At 42.1% G+C, this 24,089-nt stretch overlaps 2 protein-coding genes across 2 annotated transcripts in view; one reads left to right on the top strand and one right to left on the bottom strand.

The window, feature by feature from the left end:
• col4a2 (collagen, type IV, alpha 2) overlaps positions 1-11,203 on the bottom strand; it is a 62,514-nt gene extending 51,311 nt beyond the window's left edge. Inside the window, exons 1-3 of the mRNA XM_054786092.1 lie at positions 10,726-11,203; positions 10,514-10,615; positions 10,382-10,430 (exon numbers count right to left, since the gene is read on the bottom strand). Of these exons, the coding sequence (XP_054642067.1) occupies positions 10,382-10,430; positions 10,514-10,548 (84 nt within the window). The 5' untranslated portion in view covers positions 10,549-10,615; positions 10,726-11,203. The remainder of the gene's footprint in view (positions 1-10,381; positions 10,431-10,513; positions 10,616-10,725) is intronic.
• The window catches only part of col4a1 (collagen, type IV, alpha 1), a 40,402-nt gene continuing 27,211 nt past the window's right edge, over positions 10,899-24,089 (top strand). Inside the window, exon 1 of the mRNA XM_054786094.1 lies at positions 10,899-11,163. Coding sequence (XP_054642069.1) covers positions 11,089-11,163 — 75 coding nt within the window. The 5' untranslated portion in view covers positions 10,899-11,088. The remainder of the gene's footprint in view (positions 11,164-24,089) is intronic.

Below are 24,089 nucleotides of genomic sequence, written 5' to 3'. Positions count from 1 at the left end.
TACAACCTGATATGTTGTCTGTGATTGGCTGGCTTCCAGTCCAGGTTGTACGCTGCATTTGGTCGCTGGAGTTATAATTTGTGTGCACCTGATCATTTGGCCGCAAGTGTAGCTAAAATTTAGGTTGCTCGTAATAATTTGGCCACAAGTGCACCTAATAGTTTGTTAAAAATTGTAAATTGTCACTTTGCGCTTTGAATTTCACGGCTTCACTCTGTCACGGTTTTTCTGTCACCACGTAAATAAATCATCGCTGTTTTGAGGTTGAATACGGCGTATCATTAGTCAGAAAATATGCACATCTTTGCATATCTTTTGTCCAAATTAAGCAATTTCAAGCATAAAAATTGGTAAATGAACTCAAATCCACATATAAGGCATTCAGAAGACGCATTCAAAGACGTAGTAATGTTATGTACTGTAGCATACAACACTGGTCATGAGGTGTCAGCAATGTTACACTGATGAGACAATAGCCTCCGACATGTCTACTATATTAGTAATATGAGTATTTTTAACATGAAGGTTGCGGGTTCGATCCTCCGTGATCGTGTCGAAGTGTCCTGGGGCAAGATACTGAACCCCCTGTTGCTCCTGATGCTGCGTCATCAGTAGGTAAATGTGTGCTTTGAGTGCCTCGGAGGTGGAAAAGCACTATACAAGTTGACCATTATTTCATTCCAAAAATAATGAACTTTCTCCCATGCTGCACAGATAGACTACTATACTGTATTTTTCCCTTTTTATTTCATCTCCTGTTTGGTCCCAAATGCTGATAGTACGTGGGAATGCATAAAGGTAAGGTTTGATGACGTTATTGAGTGCTAATGTGCACATTTGTCTGGTCTCACAACACACAAATTAATTCAGGCTAGCACATGCTAGCCTGTTATCACACACATCAAACAGTGACGTCATAATCTGCTCTCTGAAAAACAAACTCCAGGCTCTTTGTACACTTTGGTCTTGTAATTTGATGTTTAGTTAGTTTGATGTCTTCGTTTTAAACACAACATCAAAACTAAATAGCATTTGAGCGCTGTAGTGTAAGATGGGCCCCCACACCCCACCCACCTTGGTCCACTGGAGGTTAGTGTGAACGAGAGCCTGACCGTGGGTCCACAACGGTTGGGGACCACTGGTCTAGAGGGCTCTAATACTGTTAAAAAAGCATTTTTAGAAGGTCCTAGACAGTTTGCTCTATGCGCTATGAAAATTCTATTGACCGCGATAATTGACTGCATTAGATGACTGTATTTTGGCACGTACTTAATATGAACTGGTTTTCGGTCTTCACTCACTCACACAAAGAAAATGCTGTTTTGTGGGTAAAAGATGAAACGCACTGAAAGGTTTTGTAGCCCCGTAGACCCGATCACGTTATCACAAAGTGTGCATGTGACTTAGTTAACATTCCTCCCATGACATGAGATAACTCAGCCATATAACCAGTTAGAGCACATCTGCTGCGGAAAAGGGAAGGTGGAGGAGTGCATGTGAACGGCCAGTGAGCTGAGTTGTACCATCTGCAGACTGCGGGAATAAATCACACACCGGCTCGTCAACAAATTCATTCATTACGTGAACACCCTTTGAACCGAGCAGTACATCATCCACACTTTCCGTGTGTTTAGCGTGAGACCAATCTTTCTGTGTTATCGACCGGTGGCGATGCACATGACGAAGCGAGGGCGGACAGGCCGCATGGCGTCCTTTATGAAGACAAATGAGCATGAGAGGGGGACGCAAGACAACACAGATAGCGACCAGGGGCAGCTTGAGCCTATAAAAGGAAGGGATACTCACAGTAGTAAGGAATGGGAGGACTGGCTGGTCTGAGGATTTGGGACTCGTGTCCTTTCATTAATCATAATGAGGCGGAGCAAAGACTCTGATACGTTAAATAGGGATGTTCCAGTTATACATCAGTGGGCTGCTGGGGTTTTTCCAAATGCACTCTGTGACATCTTCATTCAGAGCCTATCAGTGGTGTCTTGTGATACCGCTTGATACCACTGGAAGTATGGTTCACATTATTATGATTAGTTAATCCTGATACCACTTGTTCACTTTTGATACAATACCGATATTGCAGCCTTGAACATCGGCTGATATGAACATTGACCTGATATCGGCACAAAGCATACATACTTTTATTACTTATGTTGTTGCGTGGAAGACTCAAACAAAGAACAGTAGTCAGCAACAGTCGCTATGAGAACATTTCCTTGTGCGTCTGCAGTTTATCCTAATGGCGGCTAGGCATCACATAGCGAGGGTGGGGGGCTCAAGCAAGCGTTTAAACCCGACATTACTCGCCACCGACAGGGGGTGCTGCCTCTTCTATTATAACGAATGACATTTTGCTGTCCCGTGGGCGTTTCCCACGTGATGCTGCTTCAAATATGTGATGAGTGTGGTGGTCTTATCATACCGGCCTGCATCTAAAATCTCTGATATTGGCACTGCGATACAAGCAGCTGATGTAGTATGTGTGTAGTCCCAGTAAGCCAAGGGTTAACAACGCAGGTGGTACAAATGCTCTTTCTCTTTTCGAGGTAGCCAAAATATGCAAGGTCCAACAGGGCTGTAAAGAAACTCTTGACACGTTGAACTCCACCCTCCTTCCTTTTCCTGTTTAGAGACCTTCCCTGGATGATCTACTTGCTCGTCACACAATGCTCGGCTCAGGATGTTCCCCCATAAAAGTGACATTTAGCCTGTTAAACCCACATAAACACAGACCACACTCTGTGCACGTGCGGGGAAGAGAAGCAGGCCGACCCGTGCGCACGCTAAAGCTAGGCAAACTAGGTCGCGACTGGCACGTTTTTTTTGACATGTAATCGCGTATATATTCTCGCCAATGCAGTGTGTGCTGCTCCGCTTGCAATGTTCAAGCTACGACAGCAGTGCTACACTGCCAATTGGAGTTGTTTCCATCATTTTTAGACGTGCACGGCTGCAGCGGTCTGGAGTTCTCAGCTAAAATGCTAATACTCCTGCCATGTGTTCATAAATATCCGAGTCGCACAGTTGTGAAACTTCCGCCGGGTGCGTGGTCGGGTCTGCGAAAGCCACTGCAAGGGTGTCTGATTAGACTCTGGTCAAAAAACATTGTCATTAACAGCTGTGGCTGTCAGCAACCTCCACATGTCATTTGTATTAACTCCACAAGGTGGCAGTAGATGCATTTGAACTTGTGTGGAGCCTCGGTTAGCGTACGCCCCAGTTAGCATGTTTTTTTGGCTAACCTCGAAACTTTACACCAAAATTGTGCCTCTGTTTGTGTACATTTGCGTAGAATAATAACTTAATAACGTTACTACGTTAACTTTGACAGCCTTAATTTCTATGCTTTTTGAATTCTTTTATTCATGTAAAACTGTAATTGAAATGTAGGAAATAGGCGACTCTCTCCAATTATTGACTTCTTTGCGGTTCAGGTAAAGAAGCCCAGCGTCATAAATGGTTTTATCGTTTGTGTGCCAAAGAGCCAAACCCAGTGGGTCTTTCCTTTTGGCTCACAGTGCTGAAGCCTGGAGACCAATCGAGTCATCTTACTAAATAGCGTCATTGTGCAGTGAACAAAACCTTGAGGCAACAAACGCCACTCTCATGTGAGCGTACATGCACATGCCCGTCCGCCCGCAAGTGCACCAGGTTCCACTACACATAGACACAAGCACAAAGATCAGAGGAGGTCAGCCTGGAAAGGTGTGGGAAACACCTTGATGGAATCTGCACACCACCTCGCCTCCATTGCTCAGCGGTGATAGCGAAGCCCCCCGGCGTACGGTCTTGTTGGCTTCCTGCCTCACAGCACAATGGGCTCTTCCCCCGATTGTTAGGGCCAACTGTATCACCGCCACTATTTGGCCAGGCGTTACTCTCGCCGTTTCTCCTTGGTTTATCACAGGCAGACATCTTCCTCGTGGCTTGCAAGCATACAACACAAGCTGCATTGTCTCATTACTTTAACTCCTGTTTGCTTCTTGACATACTTTTTTCTTTGTCACATCGGAAGTGCACAAAATGTAAGCAAACTAAATATCGCAAGTGTCAACATGGAAAAGCTTTTTGATACATAATCGATGTATACCAATGATGTATGAAAGCACATTTTTAGTATCAACTTCAGTCTGTGCTTATTTTCCGTATTTTTTCGGTTTTTGTTTTAATTTTCCACCCATTTGAACTTTCTTCTTAAATAGTCTTCATAAATTTTCTTTATATTCCCAAACTATTTGGACTTTATTCCCATAATATTATAACTTTTTCCCCAAACTAATTCTCCAAAAATTACAGCTTTATTTTGTTTTGTTTCTCATAATAATACCACTTCAAATAATTTATATTTGTTTTATATTTCAATTCTATGCTACCACGTTATTTTTCTTTATCATATTACGAGTTTTCGCTCGTAAAATTGCGACTCTTTTTTCTTTAGAGTACGACTTTTTTCTCTTAATATTTTGACTTTATTGTTGTAAAATTACACTTGTCTTTTCCATTTCTGCTGTAGTTTTAAAACATTTTTCCAACTACTTCACCTTTCTTCTTGTAAATTTCCTTCTCGTACGTAAATACAACTTTACTCTCCAAATATTTAGACTTTATTTTCATAACATTCAAATTTTTTCCGTAACTTAATTTTCCAAAAATTACAAATTTGTTGTTTTGTGTCTTTCTCATAATGCTACATCTTAAAAAAGCATCTTTTTAATTAAAATTCCAACTTTATACTGCTAAAATGACGTTATTTTTCTTTCTAATATTATGACGTCGATTCTCCTAAAATGACTCATTTCTATTAATATTTTGACTTTATTCTTGTAAAGTTACTGCCATTTTTTCTGTTTTTTATTTGTTGTTGTCTTGTTAAATTGGATTTTTAGACTGTGCCGTGGGCCAATAAAAAAAAAAAAGACTCGGGCCACAAATAGCCCGCGGGCCACACTTTGAACACCGCTGATATACGCTGCAGCTGTGCACATGTCCAACGTAAAAGATGCTGTATATCACATGCAACAACGTAGCAGGAGGACACCGATGTTAGCAACACTAGCATAGCTATGTGAGCGACAGTGCTAACATTACACTCATATGTTAACCTCAGTGAAAACCTAAATGATGAAACGTACGGCTCCTCCGTCTGAAGCTGGCTGATGGACACATATTGGCAGGCTTTATTTTAATACATGTAGCGAAGCCTACTTTTGTGAATTGGTGGGCGTATACACGGGGTGAGATCATCCGGCTCGGGGTGGGTCAGAGGTGTTATCATGTCTGTGAGGATGGTTTTTCCTTCCTGACGTCATGAAAAGCCTGAAAACCTCAAAAGAGACCATGTGAGTGCTTCGTCAAGCGAGGGAGATTTTAGCTTTTGCTCACATTTGGTACTCATAAACTGCCTCTAGGGACACGTTCATGTTAGAACATCATAAAAAGCGCCATTTTGCATTATAGGGGGCCGTTATTGCGGTCATTTTGCTGGTTCTCTGTGTGTTAAAGAGTCCGTTGACTGGCAAGATCCATCTTTAGCTCGTCATGGGCGAGTCTCCATCACATTACTGCAAGCAGAGGGTTTTTTTCAACCGGCTTTTGAAAGTTGAGATTATAGCATAATAATAACAATAATAAATACGTCGTTGTTGTTTGATTCAGTGGGAAAGATCAGCATTTAGTAGTGGTACACAGTAGTCCCTCGTTTATTGCGGTTAATTGGTTCCAGCCCCATTCGTGATAAGTGAATTTCCACAAAGTAGGATTCCTTATTTATAAATGCAATATTTTCGTAGTTAGAAGATAGAAAACCCTTTTACGACCTTCTAAATAAGGCTTGTAACATTATTACAACCTCTAGACATGAAATAACATCCTTATAGTCACGTTTACACTATAATTACCCAATATAGTAGACGTAATAACAGAAGACAATAACATTGACTCACACGTTAGCACTGGGAGAGTTCTGTGCTGTTTTGAAATAGCCCCCCACGGTACTATGTCTTACAGGCGGATGCTCAAAACGCACCACGGACAGTTCAACACAGTTCAACCTACCGTAGTTCTCTTGACGTACTGTATTTCCTAAACGCTAGCGCTAACCCAGCATGCAGAACGCCACTGCCCTCTATAGCCCATGCTCCAAACAACAGCTCAGAACTGCACAATACAGTCGTCCCTCGTTTGTCGTGGTTAATTGGTTCCAGACCCGACGGCAATAAGTGAATTTCTGCAAAGTAGGATTCAATATTAATAAATTGAATATTTTTGTAGTTAGCGCATACACAACCTGTTTATGACATTCTTAATATGATGAATATGAAGCCATGAACGTAAATGCTGTGCAGGAAGAACGGCAACAACAAGATGCGTTAAACCACATCTCATGCACTTTTCACGTGTGTTGTGTTTGGCACAGTGGCTGACGTCACTTCTCTTAGGTGGACAAACATCCAAAGTTTGAATGGGTAAGTTTGACTGTGCCTTGTTGCGGAACAGCGAAGCTAAAAAAGCACATTCAAACAACTTTGACCACAATAATAAAGATAAACGGTAAAGCAGACGAGCAGCTGCTCGGTTGCCAGGTACAGTAGGAAATCTGTCTTCCCATTCCCATAACATTCCTTGCCAGAACTCCACCTACTCCGCCTCATTCCCTCACGTTCCGACACCACCTTGAAATATCTTCTCCAACTAAATCAAAGGGTCTGATACGGGACATCCTGCTTGCATTTGGCACCTCAGAAGCCTTCCTTCCTCCAAGTGATGAGTGAAGGCTGTGTATGTTTGCATGCTTGGTTCTGCTTTCCCTCAGCACAGCCATGCAGTAGAACCAGTTGGAAATAAAGTCCTCGGTGTCTTACGGCCAGTGGGACATTTCCTGATGTACATTGATACGTTGCTCCTCGAAGTTTGCTAATCGAGAGCTAATCGCCATCAAACTTTGCACAAGCTTTGTCCACATGTGTATATAAAAATATATATAAATATATATTCACCAATCCACTCTCCACCATCACAATCAAAGCAAAAAAAGCAAGCGAAACAAAGGCAGTCAAGCGTACTCAAGCGTAAAGGTACTCCAAAGCGGCAGATGGCGGAAACATCAACAAAAATGGCAGATGAGGATAAAACGGGGTATGTTTTGAATCATTGGGAACCAGGGTTACTTTTCTTTATCACACGTAAAAAAGCTGTAAAAATAACAACAAAAATAAACAAAACAACCTGTCAGTTTTCCAGTTTATGGATTTTGACAATCGCTAGATGAAGTACGATTTTCGTCTTCTAACTTACAATTTGTTCTCAGAATATTATGAGTTTACTATTGTAACAATGCAATTTTTGTCATTTCGTTATTTTGTAATTTTACTTATTTCATTTTAGTGTGGCCCAATGCTTTCCCAACTGGATCTGAAATGTAGCACACAAAATGGCCAAAACTGTAAAATAACAACTGTTCTACTCCATCAAGCACTGCACACAAAAGGGTGAACATTTTTCCAAAAAACATGCACCCCCACTGCCTGTGATCTTCATTTTCTGACAGACGTGGTGGCGCTGTTATGAAACGCCAACGTTTGACCTGATGGATATCTAATGGATGTCTAGCTACACTCATGGCCCTAGAAATTAGGCTGACTGGGTTGGATGGATGGATGGATGGATGGATGGATGGATGGATGGATGGATGGATGGTTGTATTGCATACAAGCATGGCCAAAAGCGGGAGCATCTTTGGTTCTATCTATCCATTCATCCATTCATCCATTCATCCATCTATCTACCCCATTAACTACATAATGTTTGTTTACGATGCAGAAACGAGCACAGAGAACTGATCCAATCTTAAATGGAAAACATCTTGCGCGTGTTCTTCTCAATACTGAATGAAGAATGCGGGGATCCCCAATGCAACACACGGGGTGAGGATGGATGGTGGGAAAACGTTGTTGAGACGCGGAGGTGGGGATCTGGTTGAGGGATCCAAAAGAGTCCCGCGGGTGAGCTTTGGATATGAAACTGACCAGAAACATGTGGCCTAATGTGCAGCTGAGAGTGAACAACCCCCGATCCCTAATGGAAAACAGCGCACACTCGTTACAGGTTTCCCCGTGATTGTCGTGTCTGAAAACAACTTCTTTCAGCAGCTATCGTAATGTGTGCAGGCGAAATGCAGCTGTTTATGGATTGGACGTGAAGACGGCACTCGATCCAATCCTACAATCAAGAATCTAAAAACCCTGTGGAAGAACTTCCAGTGATGATCTCAACTGACAAAAATAATAATGCAACACAATGGTGGGAACGCACCAAAAGACAGCTGGGTAAAGCATGATTTGACTTATTTAGACTGCTGACTACATGTGGGGCGACAAGATGGATCTGCCTGAACAAGCAATGGAGGCTAAGATGGAGTGCACTACTTGGCTGCAACCAGCGGAGGCACTCTTCATTCACTCAGCTCGTCTGCTGTATGACGGACAACACGACGGAAGCGGCACAAAACTCCTCTGGACAGCATTATTCTGCTCGTAAGAAAACACTGACATGGAAACAGAAGTTCAGAACATTCATAGAGAGAAATTCTTCTATCCCATTAAAAGTAATTCATTAACAATGAAAAACAATTGATGAAATGTCCTCATTGTTGATGAAATCCGGTCAAATGCCCATCATTAGTCAAAACCTTGGATGCTATGCTGCTTGCTGCGATGACTCCAAGACATAAAAAAGCATATTTTACAGGAAACGCAAGTGATGACAAAATGGGGTGCACTACTTGTTTGCAGCCAGCAGGGGCGCTCTTAATTCAGTTTAGCTTGCTGTCTAAGGGCCTGTCCACATGGGCTCGCAACGGTAGAGTATTTCATGTTTTCAACCTTCCATCCGCACGGTGACGACGTTCTGGGGGCCCTGAAACTGTATTTTCTGAAAATGGCTTGCATAGTGGGAAAATCCGATAACGCCGCCTGGTCGTTGCCGCGTGGACAAGCAAAACACGAAGAAATGAGCTATTTTGCTTTACTAAATTAAAAGTTTTAGTTTATGTAAATTGTTACTTCCTCACTAGATTTTTCTGTAAAATCTAATGTAAAAAAATTTTCTTGCACTATTACAACAATTTTCTCATAATATTATGATTTTTTTCTCATAATAAACAGTAAGTCTTGAAAATTCCGATTTTCTTTCTGGTAAAATCTCTTGTAATCTTAATTCTTGTGCACTTACATACTTTTTCTTGCAACTTTAAGACTTTATTCTCATAAAATGACTTTTTTTTTTCTCGGAGTAAACAGCTAGTCTTGATTCTGGTGAATTACGATGTTTTTTTCCATTATATCACAACTATGTACAATTACACGCTTTTCCATCAACAAATCCAACTTTTTTCTTGTAATATGCCGTAAATATTTATTCTTGTGAATTACTGCTACATTTTTTTCACAACTTGTACAATCTTGTACGATTACACAAGTTTTCTTCCAACATGTGTTTCTCAAAAGTTAAAATGTTTTTGTTTTTGTAGTAAGTCTTGATTCTTAGAAGTTGTGATTTTTTCAACTTTATTCTCGAGCAATTACATGTTTTTTTCTTGCAATATTACGATGTCAACCGAGGAAAATTACGTTTTTTTTCCTCTTAATATTATGATGTGATTCTCAAAAATGTAGGATTTTTTTCTCATAATATTAGACTTTGACTAATTTTTTAATCAGAATACCCAGGAAGTCTTTATTGTCTTTTTTCTTGCAATATCCCAACTTTATCCTTGTACGTTTGCAAATGTCTTTTTGCAATGTTGCATTTTACTTTCATTAATTCTAATATTTCTGGTGGGACCACTTTTTTAGCCTTGGAATATTACATCCTTATTCTCAAAAATACGCTTCTTGTATATTACAACTTAATTTTGTTCATAAAAGGCACAAAATTATGACTATTTTTTGTAATTTTATGAGATTCTTCTTGTCATGTATTGACATTTGTTTCTGTCCAGTGTGTCCCTGATACTGCCTAGTAGGCTGGAAATGATGTTCTCATTAAAAGCTGTAGACTCTCTAATGAGTCTTTTGATGAATACTGTAGTTAGATGAGTTAGATAGTCACTTGCACTGCAAAGGCAAACCTCTGTCTTGCATTTGGACATCCTCCCCACATGAGACACTCCCACTCTTACAATCTACACGTGTCCCCCCCCCACCATCCAACCCACACTTTCAACCCCAGTCCAAAACCGCAGCTAACTCTCTAAACACCGGCTGACAAACAAGCTGCTGCCTTGCGCGTCCAGCACAGACGTACAACATACATACATGCAATAAATAAACAACAAACAACACGTGGGGAGTCAAGGGAGGGGGGCACTTACTGCATGCACACTTGAGGCGAGGACGGCCACGCACAGCAGCCGCAGCAACCTGCAAGATGATTTCCAGGTAGAGGTGACGATGGGCTGTGATTGGAGGAGACTCCTGCAGGTAACTGTCGTGCACAAGCTCACCTGAGATGCGTCACTCTGTTGTGATGTCCGTGCATAGTTCCACTTGTGTAAAACGAGTCTCACGCCGCGCAGATCTTTTTTTAAAGCATGACTGAGCCCCACCTGTGACGCACCAAAGACCCCCAAAGTAACTAAAGTGGGCTGCTTTACTGAATAAAGCAGGCATTTAAGCCTGAATTGAGCCGATTCAAGAGGATAAATAAGTCACTCACCTCAGGCTCGCGCGTAATGGAGCGATGGGACGTCTCACGGCAAACTTACTCGAATATTCTCCCCAAAAAACGTCACCAAAGGGTGCCGAGTGGACCCTCTTCTTACACCGAAAAGTCAAAAGTGTGCGCATTATGGGTGAGGGTGGTCGTTGCAGTGGGTGGTGGGTGTGGATGAGGGGAGGGGTGGTGCAAACGAAGCCCCCCAAGTTAAACCCACTCTTGCATTGATCAGAACTTCATATCGCTTCTGGACAACAACATACAGGCCAACGCTCTCCGCCGCTAAAAGCGAAGGGGAACCACTAGCGAGGCCGAGATACAGGTGCTTGTCTGCGGGGAGACGCTCCTTCTGTCGCCGCCGTGATGCTGCTCCCTGCGGGCACGCTGCTGCTGCTGCTGACCGCTCTCTCATCCAGCGTGGAGCGGGTCAAGGCTGAGGTTAGTCTTTTTTTTAGTGCAACAGCAATGTGCTTTATTTCTAGATATTGTTATTCACGCTGTGTCACGTGGGTTATGCATCCCAGTGTTTGCCAATGCTAGTTTACTGCTGCTGCTGCTTTGATTTAAGGACGTAGTTTGTGCAGGGTTCATGTCACTCTTCCATGCACTTCTCTTGCTGCTGTCAGGCTGCTCCCTCGGTCTTAATGCGCCCCCCCACCCCTCCCGGAGTGTGTGGGTGGGGTGGGAGGGTGGGGGGTCGTAGGTGGGGGGGGTTTGGAGGTCTTGGGCAGGGCCTATGTGTATGTATGTGTGGGTCATATAGCCACAAGTATTGAGAATGGGAACATTTCCAATATTTTAGTAGTTTCTCATAGATAATTGGTGCTCATGAAAAGAAGCAACAACAGTTTTGTATGACTGTTTGTGTAAGCTAACTCTTAGTGAACAATTGTGCTATTACTTGTATTTTTCTGAAAGTCTGATTGGGTTCAACTAGAAAAGTGATTGTTCATGCAGTGCTTCCTCCGCTCTGCAGGGGGCAACAACGAGGCGTGTGTCACAATGAAGTAACAGTAGAAGAAGAAGGCTCACATTTAAACAAAAATGGCGCTATGCGCGCTGAAAAAAAGATTTGATTTAATTTTGGACCCTTGCTTTAGGGCAGTAGTTCTCAATTTTCTGTCATGCCCCCACTGGGGGACAGAAGTGTTTTCGCGCCCCCCTGATTTGAGAAACTGATGATATATATTTATGTATTGATACTGTACAGACTGAACTCGAAACTGAAACCAGCGAAATGCAACAAAATGGAGAGCAGTGAAGCCGACAAGCGTATGCAAGAGTCAAATCGCATGCTGAGTACGACAAATTCATACATGTTGGCAGGTCTGCACTAACACTGAAAGTCCGCCCTGTCTCTCACGCCCCCCCGACAGTTCACCGCGCCGCCCCACTGTTGGAGGAGCACTGCTTTAGTGTGTTTAGCTGAATCACCATGCAACAGACTCGGTCCTATACTTTTTCCTGGTCACATGTTTGTGCTGTCACTTGTTGCCAGGCAGAGTTCATCGGGCTGAATGACAACAATCGGCTTATAAGCCAAAATGCGTATGTTAGTCACGTCTGATGCTACAACCTAGCCTCCAGGAACAAGAAGTCAAACAGCACATTGGAAATATTTCACTGCTCTGTATTAGATGTAAAATACCGTAGTAGGAAGAAAACAAAACGGTGCCTTCAGGTGAGGCACGGGCTGTGTGGCCTAAGGCAGAGTCATGGATGCACACGCATCGGAAAAATGTCAACATTACATTCCGCAGTCATATAATTAGATGAGGGACACTGACCTTAGCGTCTGGTGTGATGTATAAAATATTTGTTGGACAGCAACAATTATTTTCAACACAACACGGCGGGACAAGTGAGTTTCAGGTGGGAAAATGTACACACTGGTCCCATCACTGCCAATATGCTTTCACACAGACGCAGCTCTGCCTCCGTTACAGCCCCCGATACTGCCACTTGTTGGATAGCGACAGTTGCTTTCAAAACAACAAGACAGGAGAAGCGAAACTCGGGTGTTAAACTTTACGCTCCGAGTGGTGAGTGCACGTTCACGCAGACATGATCCCTCCTCTGTTACCGCTTGGATAGCCCTACTTGTCAGACCATGTCAGATGTTTTTATATCCTAAATTGCGAATACGTTTTATACGATACCGCTGTTTGTACAGCGAGAACACGCTGTACAAACAGAATTCCCCTTTACGGCGGCATCGTCCCGCCTCTGTTACGGCTCTCATTCGACCTCAGAAGTCTGAAAATTGACGGGTTGACTTTGAAGTTCACACAGAACAGCAACTTGCTAAAAAGCCGGCATTGTACCAAATGGAACTGATTTTTGCTGCTCAGTGGAAAAAGGCCTTTGGTTCGTTTTTGATGCCTTGCTCAAGGGCATCTTAGCACGAAATTGATGTTGACATTTGTCAAGCAATGACTTCCATCTTTCATATTTGTGGTCCGAGGTCATTGTGGGTCTTGAATCTGCAGTCGTCTGGTCTGCTGAGTCTTGATGGACTTCTGAACTGATAAATCAGTAGATCCTCGTTATTTGAAGAGGTTACGTTTTCAGACCACTCGCGAATGTGAAACATGTTGACATGTTTGAGACACACATAAAAATGTCTAGCAAAGCTTTGGTTATGCTGCTGCTTCGAGGCGTCCCCACATACGCTGCACATGCGCAGTCCTCCCTCTCCAAACGCTCTCGCTAACTGGAGGTTGACTTCTCTTCTGATTTCAGATCGACATTTGCAATAAAAGTGACTGTTGTAATAAATAGAATAGATCCAGCTCCAGAACCCTCCCCATCTCTATGATTGCGATTGTTTGCTTGAGACAATCAGACAATCCAAGCTTAAGCTCTACAACAGGGGCGTCCAAACTTTTTCCAGCGAGGGCCATATACTGAAAAATGAAAGGATGCAAGGGCCGATTTGATATTTTGTAAACCAACCCATGTAGATATGCTAAGAACTTACATATATATTTTGAATTGCCTGTATTACATCTTTGTGATATAGGTGCATTTTCCAAATATTTCAATTTTCTTTGAGTAAATTTTCTTCTTCTTTATTCCTGCAATATTATGACTTTTTCCCAAATCAAATTTTCCAAAAAATACAACTTTATTTTGTTTTGTTTCTCATAATATCATGTCTTTAAAAAAGCAGATTTTTTCTTTAATATTTCAACCCTATGCTACTAAAACAACATTATTTTTCCTCATAATACTTCGAGTTTATTCATGTAAACTTACAGCTGTTTTTTTCTTTCTTTTTTTTTTAAATTCCAATTCAAATTTCTTCTTGTAAATTTTCTTTTCATAATTATGACTTTATTCCCCAAATATTTTGACTTTATTCTTGTAACATTTGATTTTTTATTGGGAACCTAAATTTCAAATATTACATTTTATTCACACTTTATTCAGTGTTTTGTTTGTTTCTCAAAATTACTGCTGAGTTTTACTTTTTTTTTTTAATTTTTAAATTCAAATTATATTAACAAAATGTGCCTGTGGCCAATAAAAACCTCCCCTGTGCCAGAAATGGCCCCTGGGCCGCACTTTGGACACCCCTGCTGTATCATATGCCTCACGTACTTATTACATGAATTTTAACTTGTAAAATATATACACTTACCGGTCAAAAGTTTTAGAACGCTCCAATTTCTCTGGAGGAAAAGCCTACATTTTAAGTGTTAAGATGTTCTGTCGCTTTCATTGTTTATTCCCTTTTTTCTTGCCATTTTTGTAGCAACAAATAACTTTCTCCAGTACGATGCTTTTCAACTGATGTTCACGAGGGTGTAGCACCACAGTGTCTTCTGAACACTGTTTTTATGCCGACAGAGGAGGTAGTAAGTACTCCAGAAGTTGGAACACTGTAGGAATGAGTTGCACCAACTGCCAAGGCTTGATCAACCTCCATTTCTGCAGAACAGCTTTAATTGTTGACCCATTTTGTGGTCCCTGAAACAGACCTTTTTGTATAATTCTGAATTCTTTTTCAGTTTTGGGTAACCTTACCTTTTTTTTAACCTCTGGCACTCCACCGCTTAGCTTTGTACCATTTCAAGCTATTCATTGGACTTGAACCACTTGAATTTCAATAAATGACTGGAAAAATGGGGGTGTTCCAAAACTTTTGACCGGTAGTGTAGGTACTCACCACTAATGAATGATAATGAACAATGATGATGATGATGATGATGAAATTTTCTGCGGAGTATGGCTGGGATGATGACATAAAAAAAACTTAAAACCTTCAAAAAGCAAGTGTTACAATTCAACCTCATTTCCTTCCTTCATTCACTTCATATGGCAACTTCCTTTCTTTAAGCTATCCAGAGGTTTTCTGTGGTTGTGGTGCCACCAGCAGGAAGTACAAGGTAGCGTGTTGGGGAAGCGTGCATGTGGGGTTCCCAGCATGCCTTGTGTTTGTGTTGAGCGTGAGATAGTGGTTGGAGTTGATGACCCTCTGATCTTTTGCGCTGTCTGGGTGAGTGTCTGCTAAGCTGTTCCTCTATTATCCTCTATTTCTAAAATCACAAATACTCAAATTTGCTTATTTAGTACATTTTCAAACAGCTAAAATGATTCATAAAGCAAACAATAACCTGCTACCCAAAAATGTCATACTTTTCAACAAGAGAGGGGAAATATGATCTCAGGGAAAACTAAACTTAAAACACTTCTATGCGGGGTCTCGAATGCTGAATTGCAAATATGTGTGCAAACACTGTACTACGGTATGTTTCGTAAAGGCCGCTTTTGTGGAACGTAGTCTGGTTGCTTTGCTGAAATCCAGCCTACTTTGTCCTGTTTTGGTCATGGAGATGATTCTGCTTAAAAGCTTGTTGTTTCCAGAACATTCTTCACCCACACAGATGTAGCGCAAGTCCAGGTGAGGGGGTGGAGATGTCAGTGCACCATCTCCGTCATGTCAAGAAGACGAAGAACAGACAGGATGAGAGGAAATGACACCTTGTAAGGCTGTGGGAGGGGGATTCGATTTTTTTTGTTGTTGTTACATTTTGTTGTACGCAACGTTTCAAGTTCTCCCCAGAGTGATCAAATGTGGGCTTCAAGAAAGTAGCAGAGGCAGCTTATCCACATCCAAGAAACACAATGAGTGACATGCAACATCTGGACCGAACACTGGAGGACGAGGAGGTTTGGCTGAACATCTTGCGGCTGATCCGATGACACCAATGAAAGTGGAACATTTGGAATATTGGCTTTATTGCCGGGAGCAGCGTGATGACGCATAAAGACGTCTGGCGGTGTCGTCACACGCATATTTCAAGTCAAACATTGACACAAGCTTGCATAGATTTTGCCGTCTTTTCATTGGTTATCCTTTCTTTGTGTGCCCTTCGCCAGGACCCAATGTTGGGAGCACCAGCGTCTTGTTTGGTCTACTTCACAAAGGCTGCTGTTGAACTAAGGCCGTGAATGAATATGCAGTATAAACACCCCGTCGTGCTGCAACCCTGAACCAAAGTGCAATGAGTCAGGCTGACTTTGGAAGGACATTATCGTCCTTCCTTGAGCCTCTTGCTTGTTTGTAAATGCCTGATAGCAGGCTTTTTTAAATCTTTGTTTTGTGTTTCTGCGCCAAATTACAGTAATCCCTCGTTTATCGCGGTTAATTGGTTCCAGACCTGACCGTAAATCAGATGTTTTCGTAAAAAAAGAGTATAAAAACCCGTTTCCAACCTATGATGACGTATTAGGGCCACATTGGGAAAAAAAACATAGTAATCGGAGAGTTTGAGAATAAAGTTGTACATTTCCGAGAATAAAGTCATACATTTACGAGAAAAAGGTTGCACATTTACGAGCATAACGTCATAAATTTGCAAGAAAAAGTCATCATATCATGAGGATAAAGTCATAAATGTACAAGTTTTTTCTTGTAAAGATTACTATTGCAACAACACATCATCAGCAGGGTAAAACCAACCTGTCTCACGACAGTCTAATCCCAGCTCACGTTCCCTATCAGTGGGTGAACAATCCAACGCTTGGTGAATTGTGCTTCACAAAAATAGGAAGAGCCGACATCGAAGGAAAAAAAGGAGGAGAAAAAGTCGTAATATCATGACAATAAAGTCGTACATTCACAACTTTTTCTTGTAAATTTCATGAGAAATGTTCGACTTTACAATGAGAAAAAGTCATAAAATCATGAGAATAAATTGACAAGAAAAAGGTGTAAATTTACGACTTCATTCTCATGATTTCACGACTTTTTCTCAACCAATTCAAACAATTCCAAAGTCGACATTTCAATTTCAGCTCAGCATCACACAACATTTCTCCTGAAATTGGATTCTCTTGTTCCATAATCGTTTCTCTGCCTTGGTGGTCACTAACGTGGTCATAATGAGGAGGAGGATTCTAGCTTAGGTGATTAGCAGATTCCTGCAGGGGAGCGTTTGTGTGTGGGATGTGTTGGAAGTTTACCCGGTAGCTAGAAAATGTAAGCTCTAGTCTTGCTTTGGCCCTCGGGGAGCGGTGACATTTGCTAATCCTCCCGCAACCTGAGGAATGCCTTGGAAGGGATTCTGAAATCTGCCGGACATTTCAAGTGTGATGGGCCAGAGATGTATTGTCGGTTAGCGCCCTATCGCACGGACGAGCTAACAGCTCCGCCACCCTACTGAGACAACAGCTGGCCTTGTCACTGTGACAGGCCACCAGCCAAGCAGCGCAGCCTGGGAAGGCGTGACCTTCCTGACCCCCTGTTCTCAGCATTGTAAAAATGCCTACATTTGGAAGAGTTGCGATTGTGTCGCTCTGTCTGTATTTTGACAGGCGCTCATGAGCGACAGAGATAAGTCTTTTCTGAGCCTCGTGCTCAAGCAGTGTGGCGACTGTGGCCCACTTTGTGCCGACTGGGTGTGTTGCCAAGCGGCTATGAAGGATGAAGTCCCTTTCGAATCGTCGCTGTCTCATAACGACTGTTTCTGTTTCTTCACTTCACATTTCTAATGGTTTTCTATTGAAGTATTTGACAAAAACACATTAACAACGGCTGAGCGAAATAATCACAGTGTTGTTGGAGACACTTGTTAGCTAGCTAGCTGCACAGTTTCAACAATACTTGCGGAGAATACAAAGATTCGCAAATTTGTGAAAAAGTCCAAATCAGCGTAAAGTCGACTCACAACGTTGCCATCGACCAACAACTAAGGGGCTGTCCACACGGAAATGCTTTCAGGTCAAAACGGCAAAAGTATTTTATTGTTTCAGCCTTTTATTCACACGGAAACGGCGTTCTGGGTGACCTGAAACGGAGTGTTTTGAAAACGGCTTTCAGAGTGGGAAAATCTGATAATGCTGGCTTGTCGTTTCCGTGCAGACAAGCAAACGATGATGTCGCCACCGCGTCACCGTCATGTGACCGGAAGTGAGCTTTGATGACAAGCCAACATAATATCTGAATATTTGACTGGTATGACTCACCCTAGTTGACGTTCTCTTTTGTATTTTGTTGCTTTTACTCCAAAATGACTCGGTGAAGTAATTCCACTTTGTCGTAAGTCTAGGCAAGTCGGCCAAGCGGAAGACGACAGACTTTCTTCTTCTATATGTTGTTGTGTCTCGTGGTTCCGTCCGTGTGTCGGTTTACAGCGCCACACATAGGTGCGCTTGGTGTATTATATTGTTTTCAGCCATCTCCCGTCTGGACCCATACGTCTGGATGCAACTTCAGTCGTCCCTCGGTTATCGCTGTTAATTGGTTACAGACCCGGCCGCGATAAGTGAATTCTGACCAAGTAGGATTCGATATTAACAAACTGAATATTATTGTGGTTATAGCATAGAAATCCTATTTATGACTTTCGAAATACAGTTTTTAACATTGTGAGAGCCCTCTAGACATGAACTGACACCCTATGGGATCACTGCAGGGACATAAGAGACGGCCGCCGCTAGCAGTTAGCAGTTAACTAGTTAGCCTCTCCAATTTACTCATTCTAAACTTCAGAAAGTGTTTCAAGGACAGAGAAGCCAAAAACTTGCCACTTTCACACGGAATGAGAGAAGAACCTTTTTTTCACCCGATTTCAGCCAAGGTCTCCATGCAGTGTCAAAGGTCATGTGTCATAACATTACTGATGCTTGGTGACCAGAATACAACATATGATTTGTCTTTCAATGTTTTTGGACTAACAAGAGGCCATAGTCAACCACGAAACAGCGACCACTTATTAATGAATTTTTGAAAAAATGCGATAGAGCGAGGGAGCGATGTTCGAACCGCGATGTAGCGAGGGACGACTGCATTTACTAATCTAGCACAGTAGATAAATATTTTTCAAACAAAAAAATCCCAGGAACATTTCTGTGTGGACAGGGCCTAAATGTCATCTTGCGGACCTTTGTCATGTTGGTCTTCTTTAGACGGCAAAAGACACAATCTGATGGTGTTTGCCCACAATTTCAGCAGAATTACACTGCAAACATCTTTACTATGTTCATCCTTGTTAGATCTCCACTGGGTTCGTTAGACTTTCCATTGTTCAGAGTGGCTCAGCAATAAATCCATGTTTATTTAGCTCTATGGTCCTTATCAACATTTTCCTTTCTGGTTATCACCAATTGCTGCTTTCACACGTTCCCGTGTCATTGTTCTGTGTGATTGACACTGGCGTGGAGTGTGGGGATGACCCAAGACTTTTGTCAGTCTGACAACTACTGTAGTCTGTCAGTCTGACAAGTAGTTTATACATCACACCAGGCACCGGCGCTGTCACGCATCTAATCGTTGCATTGAAAGTTGCCGTGTAAAAGCTCCTGGCAATAGCTGGCTTCTGGTTCTGTGTGAAAGGCACCTTTTCAGAGGCTACGATAACCTTGAAAAAAACACTTCGCAAGCAACCAGCCCCAATTCATTGAAGTGTTTTGTAGTATTCTACAGCCGATGTTCCCATCGCTGTTCTTGAACCTGTGACCCTCTGGGCTCCTTTATCCAGTTCTCCACAGCCAAATCTTTATAGATTGAGTTTACCGCCGCCAAACACTTCCCTGCGGTCCAGTCGTTTTGCTGCGACTTGTCACAGCTGTGTTCTACTTTTCACACGCAAATCTCCTCTCTGCTCCGATGATGATCATTCTTGGACATTATCGCTTGGAGTTGTTGCACGTGTTGTGTTAAAACTGCAGAATGTGGAGGGTGCGATTGATTCATAGATTTGTGTGACTCGTAGATGGGGAGTGATGAAGAGAGGTGACAAGTGCTGCAAATCATTGGGTTCTCTCTTTACCTCCCAGCCAGCTTCCATCTGTGACAGGTGCAAGATACAGAAAGGGATCCAATCAAGTGTCCATAGGTTCAACATAGGTTACATACAGTGTGCCACCATTAGATACAGTCTACTGTAACCCACAAGTATTTTCTTAGCTGATTAACCTTAAGCTTGTTGTTGTGATTAATCGAGTAAGCCCTAGACAGACCAATTGAATATGAATGTCCGCAACATATCAGAAAAGAGGCAAAAATGTCCATCACTGTTTTCCAAAGTCAAAGCTGATGTGTGTTAATATCTCGTTTTGCCTAAAACACAAAGATAACAGGTCATGCTTTCATGGACGATAAAGGAAATTCACATTTCGGAGGATGAAATCAGAGGATATTTACATTTTTTAATTCAAAAGAATTATTAATACAATAGCAAAATAGTTGTCGATGAATTGAGTCATCGATAAATCATCAATTCATTGTTGCAGCTCACATATACTCTTTCACATTAGTGGTGAGCATGTTACAAAACACCCCTCACGTTAGAGCAACCATTTTATTACAGTAGGCGTCATCAATTTCTTCCAGAGGGTGCGACTCTAACCGAAACAAATGCTAACCGAATCCATTTTTCCCATTAAAAAAGTAGTGCATCCGATGAACCCGTTCCAGAAAACCAGAAATGTTAACACGAAACACGTTTTTATAGTCTTACAATTGACAGCGACATGCAGAAAACAATTCCAAATACATGTAAATGAGAAATGAAAGGGATAAACGAACATTTAAGGTTACTTTTACTTTCACTGAAGTCATGATTCTTGACGTGACGTTCCCAAAGACACAATGCCACGTGGCAGCGAGATCAGCGCCTTCCTCTTCAACACCACATTATGTTTTGCCGTGAGTTATTTCTTGAATTCAGCAGCGTTTCTCACCTCAGTAACCCCAAATGGACTCAAACAAAGTTGCAATTGCCAGCATTTTGATAAAGAAGGTGAGAAACACCATTGAATTCAAGAAATAACTCACAGAGGCAAAACACAAAGGTGGTGTTGAAGAGGAAGGTGTTGATCTTGCAGCCTTCATCATGTCTTTGGGAACGGTCACGTCTTCAGTGAAGGTAAAAGTAACCTTAAATGTTCACCCATAACCCTTTCATTCATCATTTATATGCATTTATAATTGTTTTATGCATGTAAAACTGTAATTGCAAAACTACTAAAACGTGTTTTGTGTTAATAGAGTGATCCGCTGATGACATGAGACGGGCGACATAGCTGACTTTTGGTTCCGGTTGCCATTTTGTTAGCAAGCTAAGGATGCTAACAGAGATGTTTTGTGTTAAAAATACATTAAGAACACAGCTGGACTCTCACAGTGTATTAATAACACGACAAGACGCGCGTGATATTGTACGCTAACCGGAAAATGTACGCTAACAGAGGCAAAAAAAAAACATGTTAGCTGTGGCAGACGCTAACCAAGGTTACCTTCTCGAATGACAACACTAAAGAAGTGAAACTTGGATATACTTTCAGCAGTATATATTTACTTTCCAATGAAAATAAGTCAACACAGCCATTATTGTGGAAATGTCTGGCAACACAATTGAGTACACCTCACAGTGAACATGTGCAAATTGTGTACAAAGAGTCAATATTGAGTGTGAGCGCCATTGGTATCTAGCATTGCCTTAATCCTCTTGGGCATGGAATTCACCAAAGATGCACAGGTTGTTACTGGAATCCTCTTTCACTCCTCCATGATGACGTCACTGTTGGAGCTGGTGGATGTCAAACATCGTGCACACCTCCAACGTCCTTCGTTCTGTGGGAGGATGCCCCACAGGTGCTCAGCTGGGTCTGGAGGCGACTTACTTGGCCACTCCATCACCTTTATCTCCCTCAGCAAGGCACTTGTCCTCTTAGAGGTGTGTGTGGGCTCCTTATCACAAATTTAAAACTGCCATGCAGCCCAGTTCCTGGGGGGGGGGGGACACACTCATGAGGCTCCAGAGGGGCTTACCTAGGGGTAAGACAATTAGCTTGCCACTCATTCGTGTTGCCAGCTATTTAGACAGTATTAGCTGTGTGTTGGCTCATTTTGAGCGGATTGTAAGTCTGTACTGCTATACAAGCTGTACACTGACTACTCTAAAGGGTATCCAAGTTTATTTTCTATGCTCCGATCGATCGGCCACCGATCAAAATCGGCCGATTTCTGTGAAAAAACCATGTGATCAGCATATGCCGATAAATGCCTTTCAACGCCGACCACAAAAGCCCGTCACCTGCGGCTTGTACTGTTGCAGCATGCAGTCTGCTCACTTGCCCTCACACTGCGCAGGTGTGCCAAAGACAAAACAATCATGTCTGCCGGTGGGACTCACCTGTCGTTGTGAGAGTGATATCAATTTTGCACCCTGCAAAACATGCCACGAAAAATATTAAAAAGCTTTAGCTTGCCGTGGCATTTGGGGGCTGGACCCTTGGTTTCACCAGTGAGTCAAATATGTTTTTGTCTAAATGAAGGTGATTTTATAGTTCCCCTTTTCATACCATATAGCCAGTAGGAAATAAAAAAATGTACATTTAATCTACGTATGTGATTGGTATCGGTACCGGCCTATTTCACTCGAGGATGATCGTCAGCAAAAAACCCAGATGGAAGCTTCCCAAGTATTGTCCCTTGAGAAGGTATAATAAGATGGCTGCTGGAATGTGAAGGGTACGTATGTTATTGTTATGGCATTACACGATATGTTTTTGTAAGTGGGACGTGCACGTGGGTGTAAGGCCACATGACCTCGCATTAGAGAAGACGCATGCTTTCTCCCCAGCCAGTGGTCTGTGGTCTGTTAAGTCCATTTACGTACATCTACCGTTGGCCTGATAGCAAACCCAGAGTCGAGTCATCGCACTTTAATTCTCGTGCATTCATTCATCACGTTCAACGTACTTTTTCCTAGGAGAGCAGATGCTTTCTTCATCTCTACCTGTGTGTTGTCGCCGCGAGCTAAGTGAGCGTAATCAGATCACTTCCAGCAGGAAATGAGTTCAGCGGGTCACATGACGCGGCTCACGTGAAGGAAGTGAATTACTTCTGGAATCCAAAGGTGCATTAAGTGATTTTTATCTTATCTAAAAGTATATTTTTGTGATAAAATGTTGAACGTCTGCCACTTTGCGTGCTCAAACGGCAGCATGACGTCATGTCATGTCAATGCGGGAGGCAAGACAACAATAGAGAGCGCTTTTGGACTGTAGATGGTTATCTTCACAAGGATATTGGGACTCCTTTGAGGCAAGTCCCTGCTATTTCCTCTTTCTCACAGTTTTTAGTTGAATGTATAATGTTTACAAGTGGTTTTAAGACATTTTTAAAAACACAAGTACAGTGGAACCGTTCATGTTGATCTATTGGACCGTTCATTAGATGGTGCAGATGTACCTAATGCTGTGTCCAGTGAGCGTCCAGTGCTTCGTTCGCTGACATAATTTCCTTCCTTCTGAGAGGGCTGCCTGACCCAACCCCTTCTTGTCTTTGTGAGCATAAAAGGCAAGGAAGAGAGGCTTTCCTCATCGGAGGAAGAATGGCTTCCCAAAGCCGACATCCTGTGTCACACCGCTGCACAGCTCAAGTGTTCTTCAACACAACACAGAGCCTTCCTTGCTGAGAGCAAATGCTGCAGCAAAAAGTTACACACTTGCTCTCACACCCACAACAGCCCTGCTTTGTGTGACATACTGGCCGTTTTCGTTTTCTTTTGGAGCAGAGATGTCCAAAGTGTGGCCCCGGGGCCACTTGTGTCCGGCATCCCACATTGTTAATAATATAATTTAACAAGAAAAGTAAAAAAACAACAATAACAGCAGCAGAAATGGAAAAATCTGCAGTAATTTTACTAAATTAAAGCAACACGATGTAGAAAAAAGAGTTGCAATCTAAGGAGAATAACGTTGTAATATTATGAGGAAAAATAACATAATTTTAATAGCATAAAGTAGAATTAATAAAGAAAAAAGTTGTACTATTATGGCTACTATTTATAAAGTTTATAAAGTCCCACTTCTGTAAGAATCAAGTGAGTAATATGATGACAAAAATC

This window comes from Dunckerocampus dactyliophorus, chromosome 9 (genome assembly GCF_027744805.1).
Source record: "Dunckerocampus dactyliophorus isolate RoL2022-P2 chromosome 9, RoL_Ddac_1.1, whole genome shotgun sequence".
Classification (NCBI taxonomy): Eukaryota; Metazoa; Chordata; class Actinopteri; order Syngnathiformes; family Syngnathidae; genus Dunckerocampus; species Dunckerocampus dactyliophorus.
The sequence above is the reverse complement of the archived record's forward strand: the minus strand, read 5'-3'. Positions and strand labels throughout refer to the sequence as shown.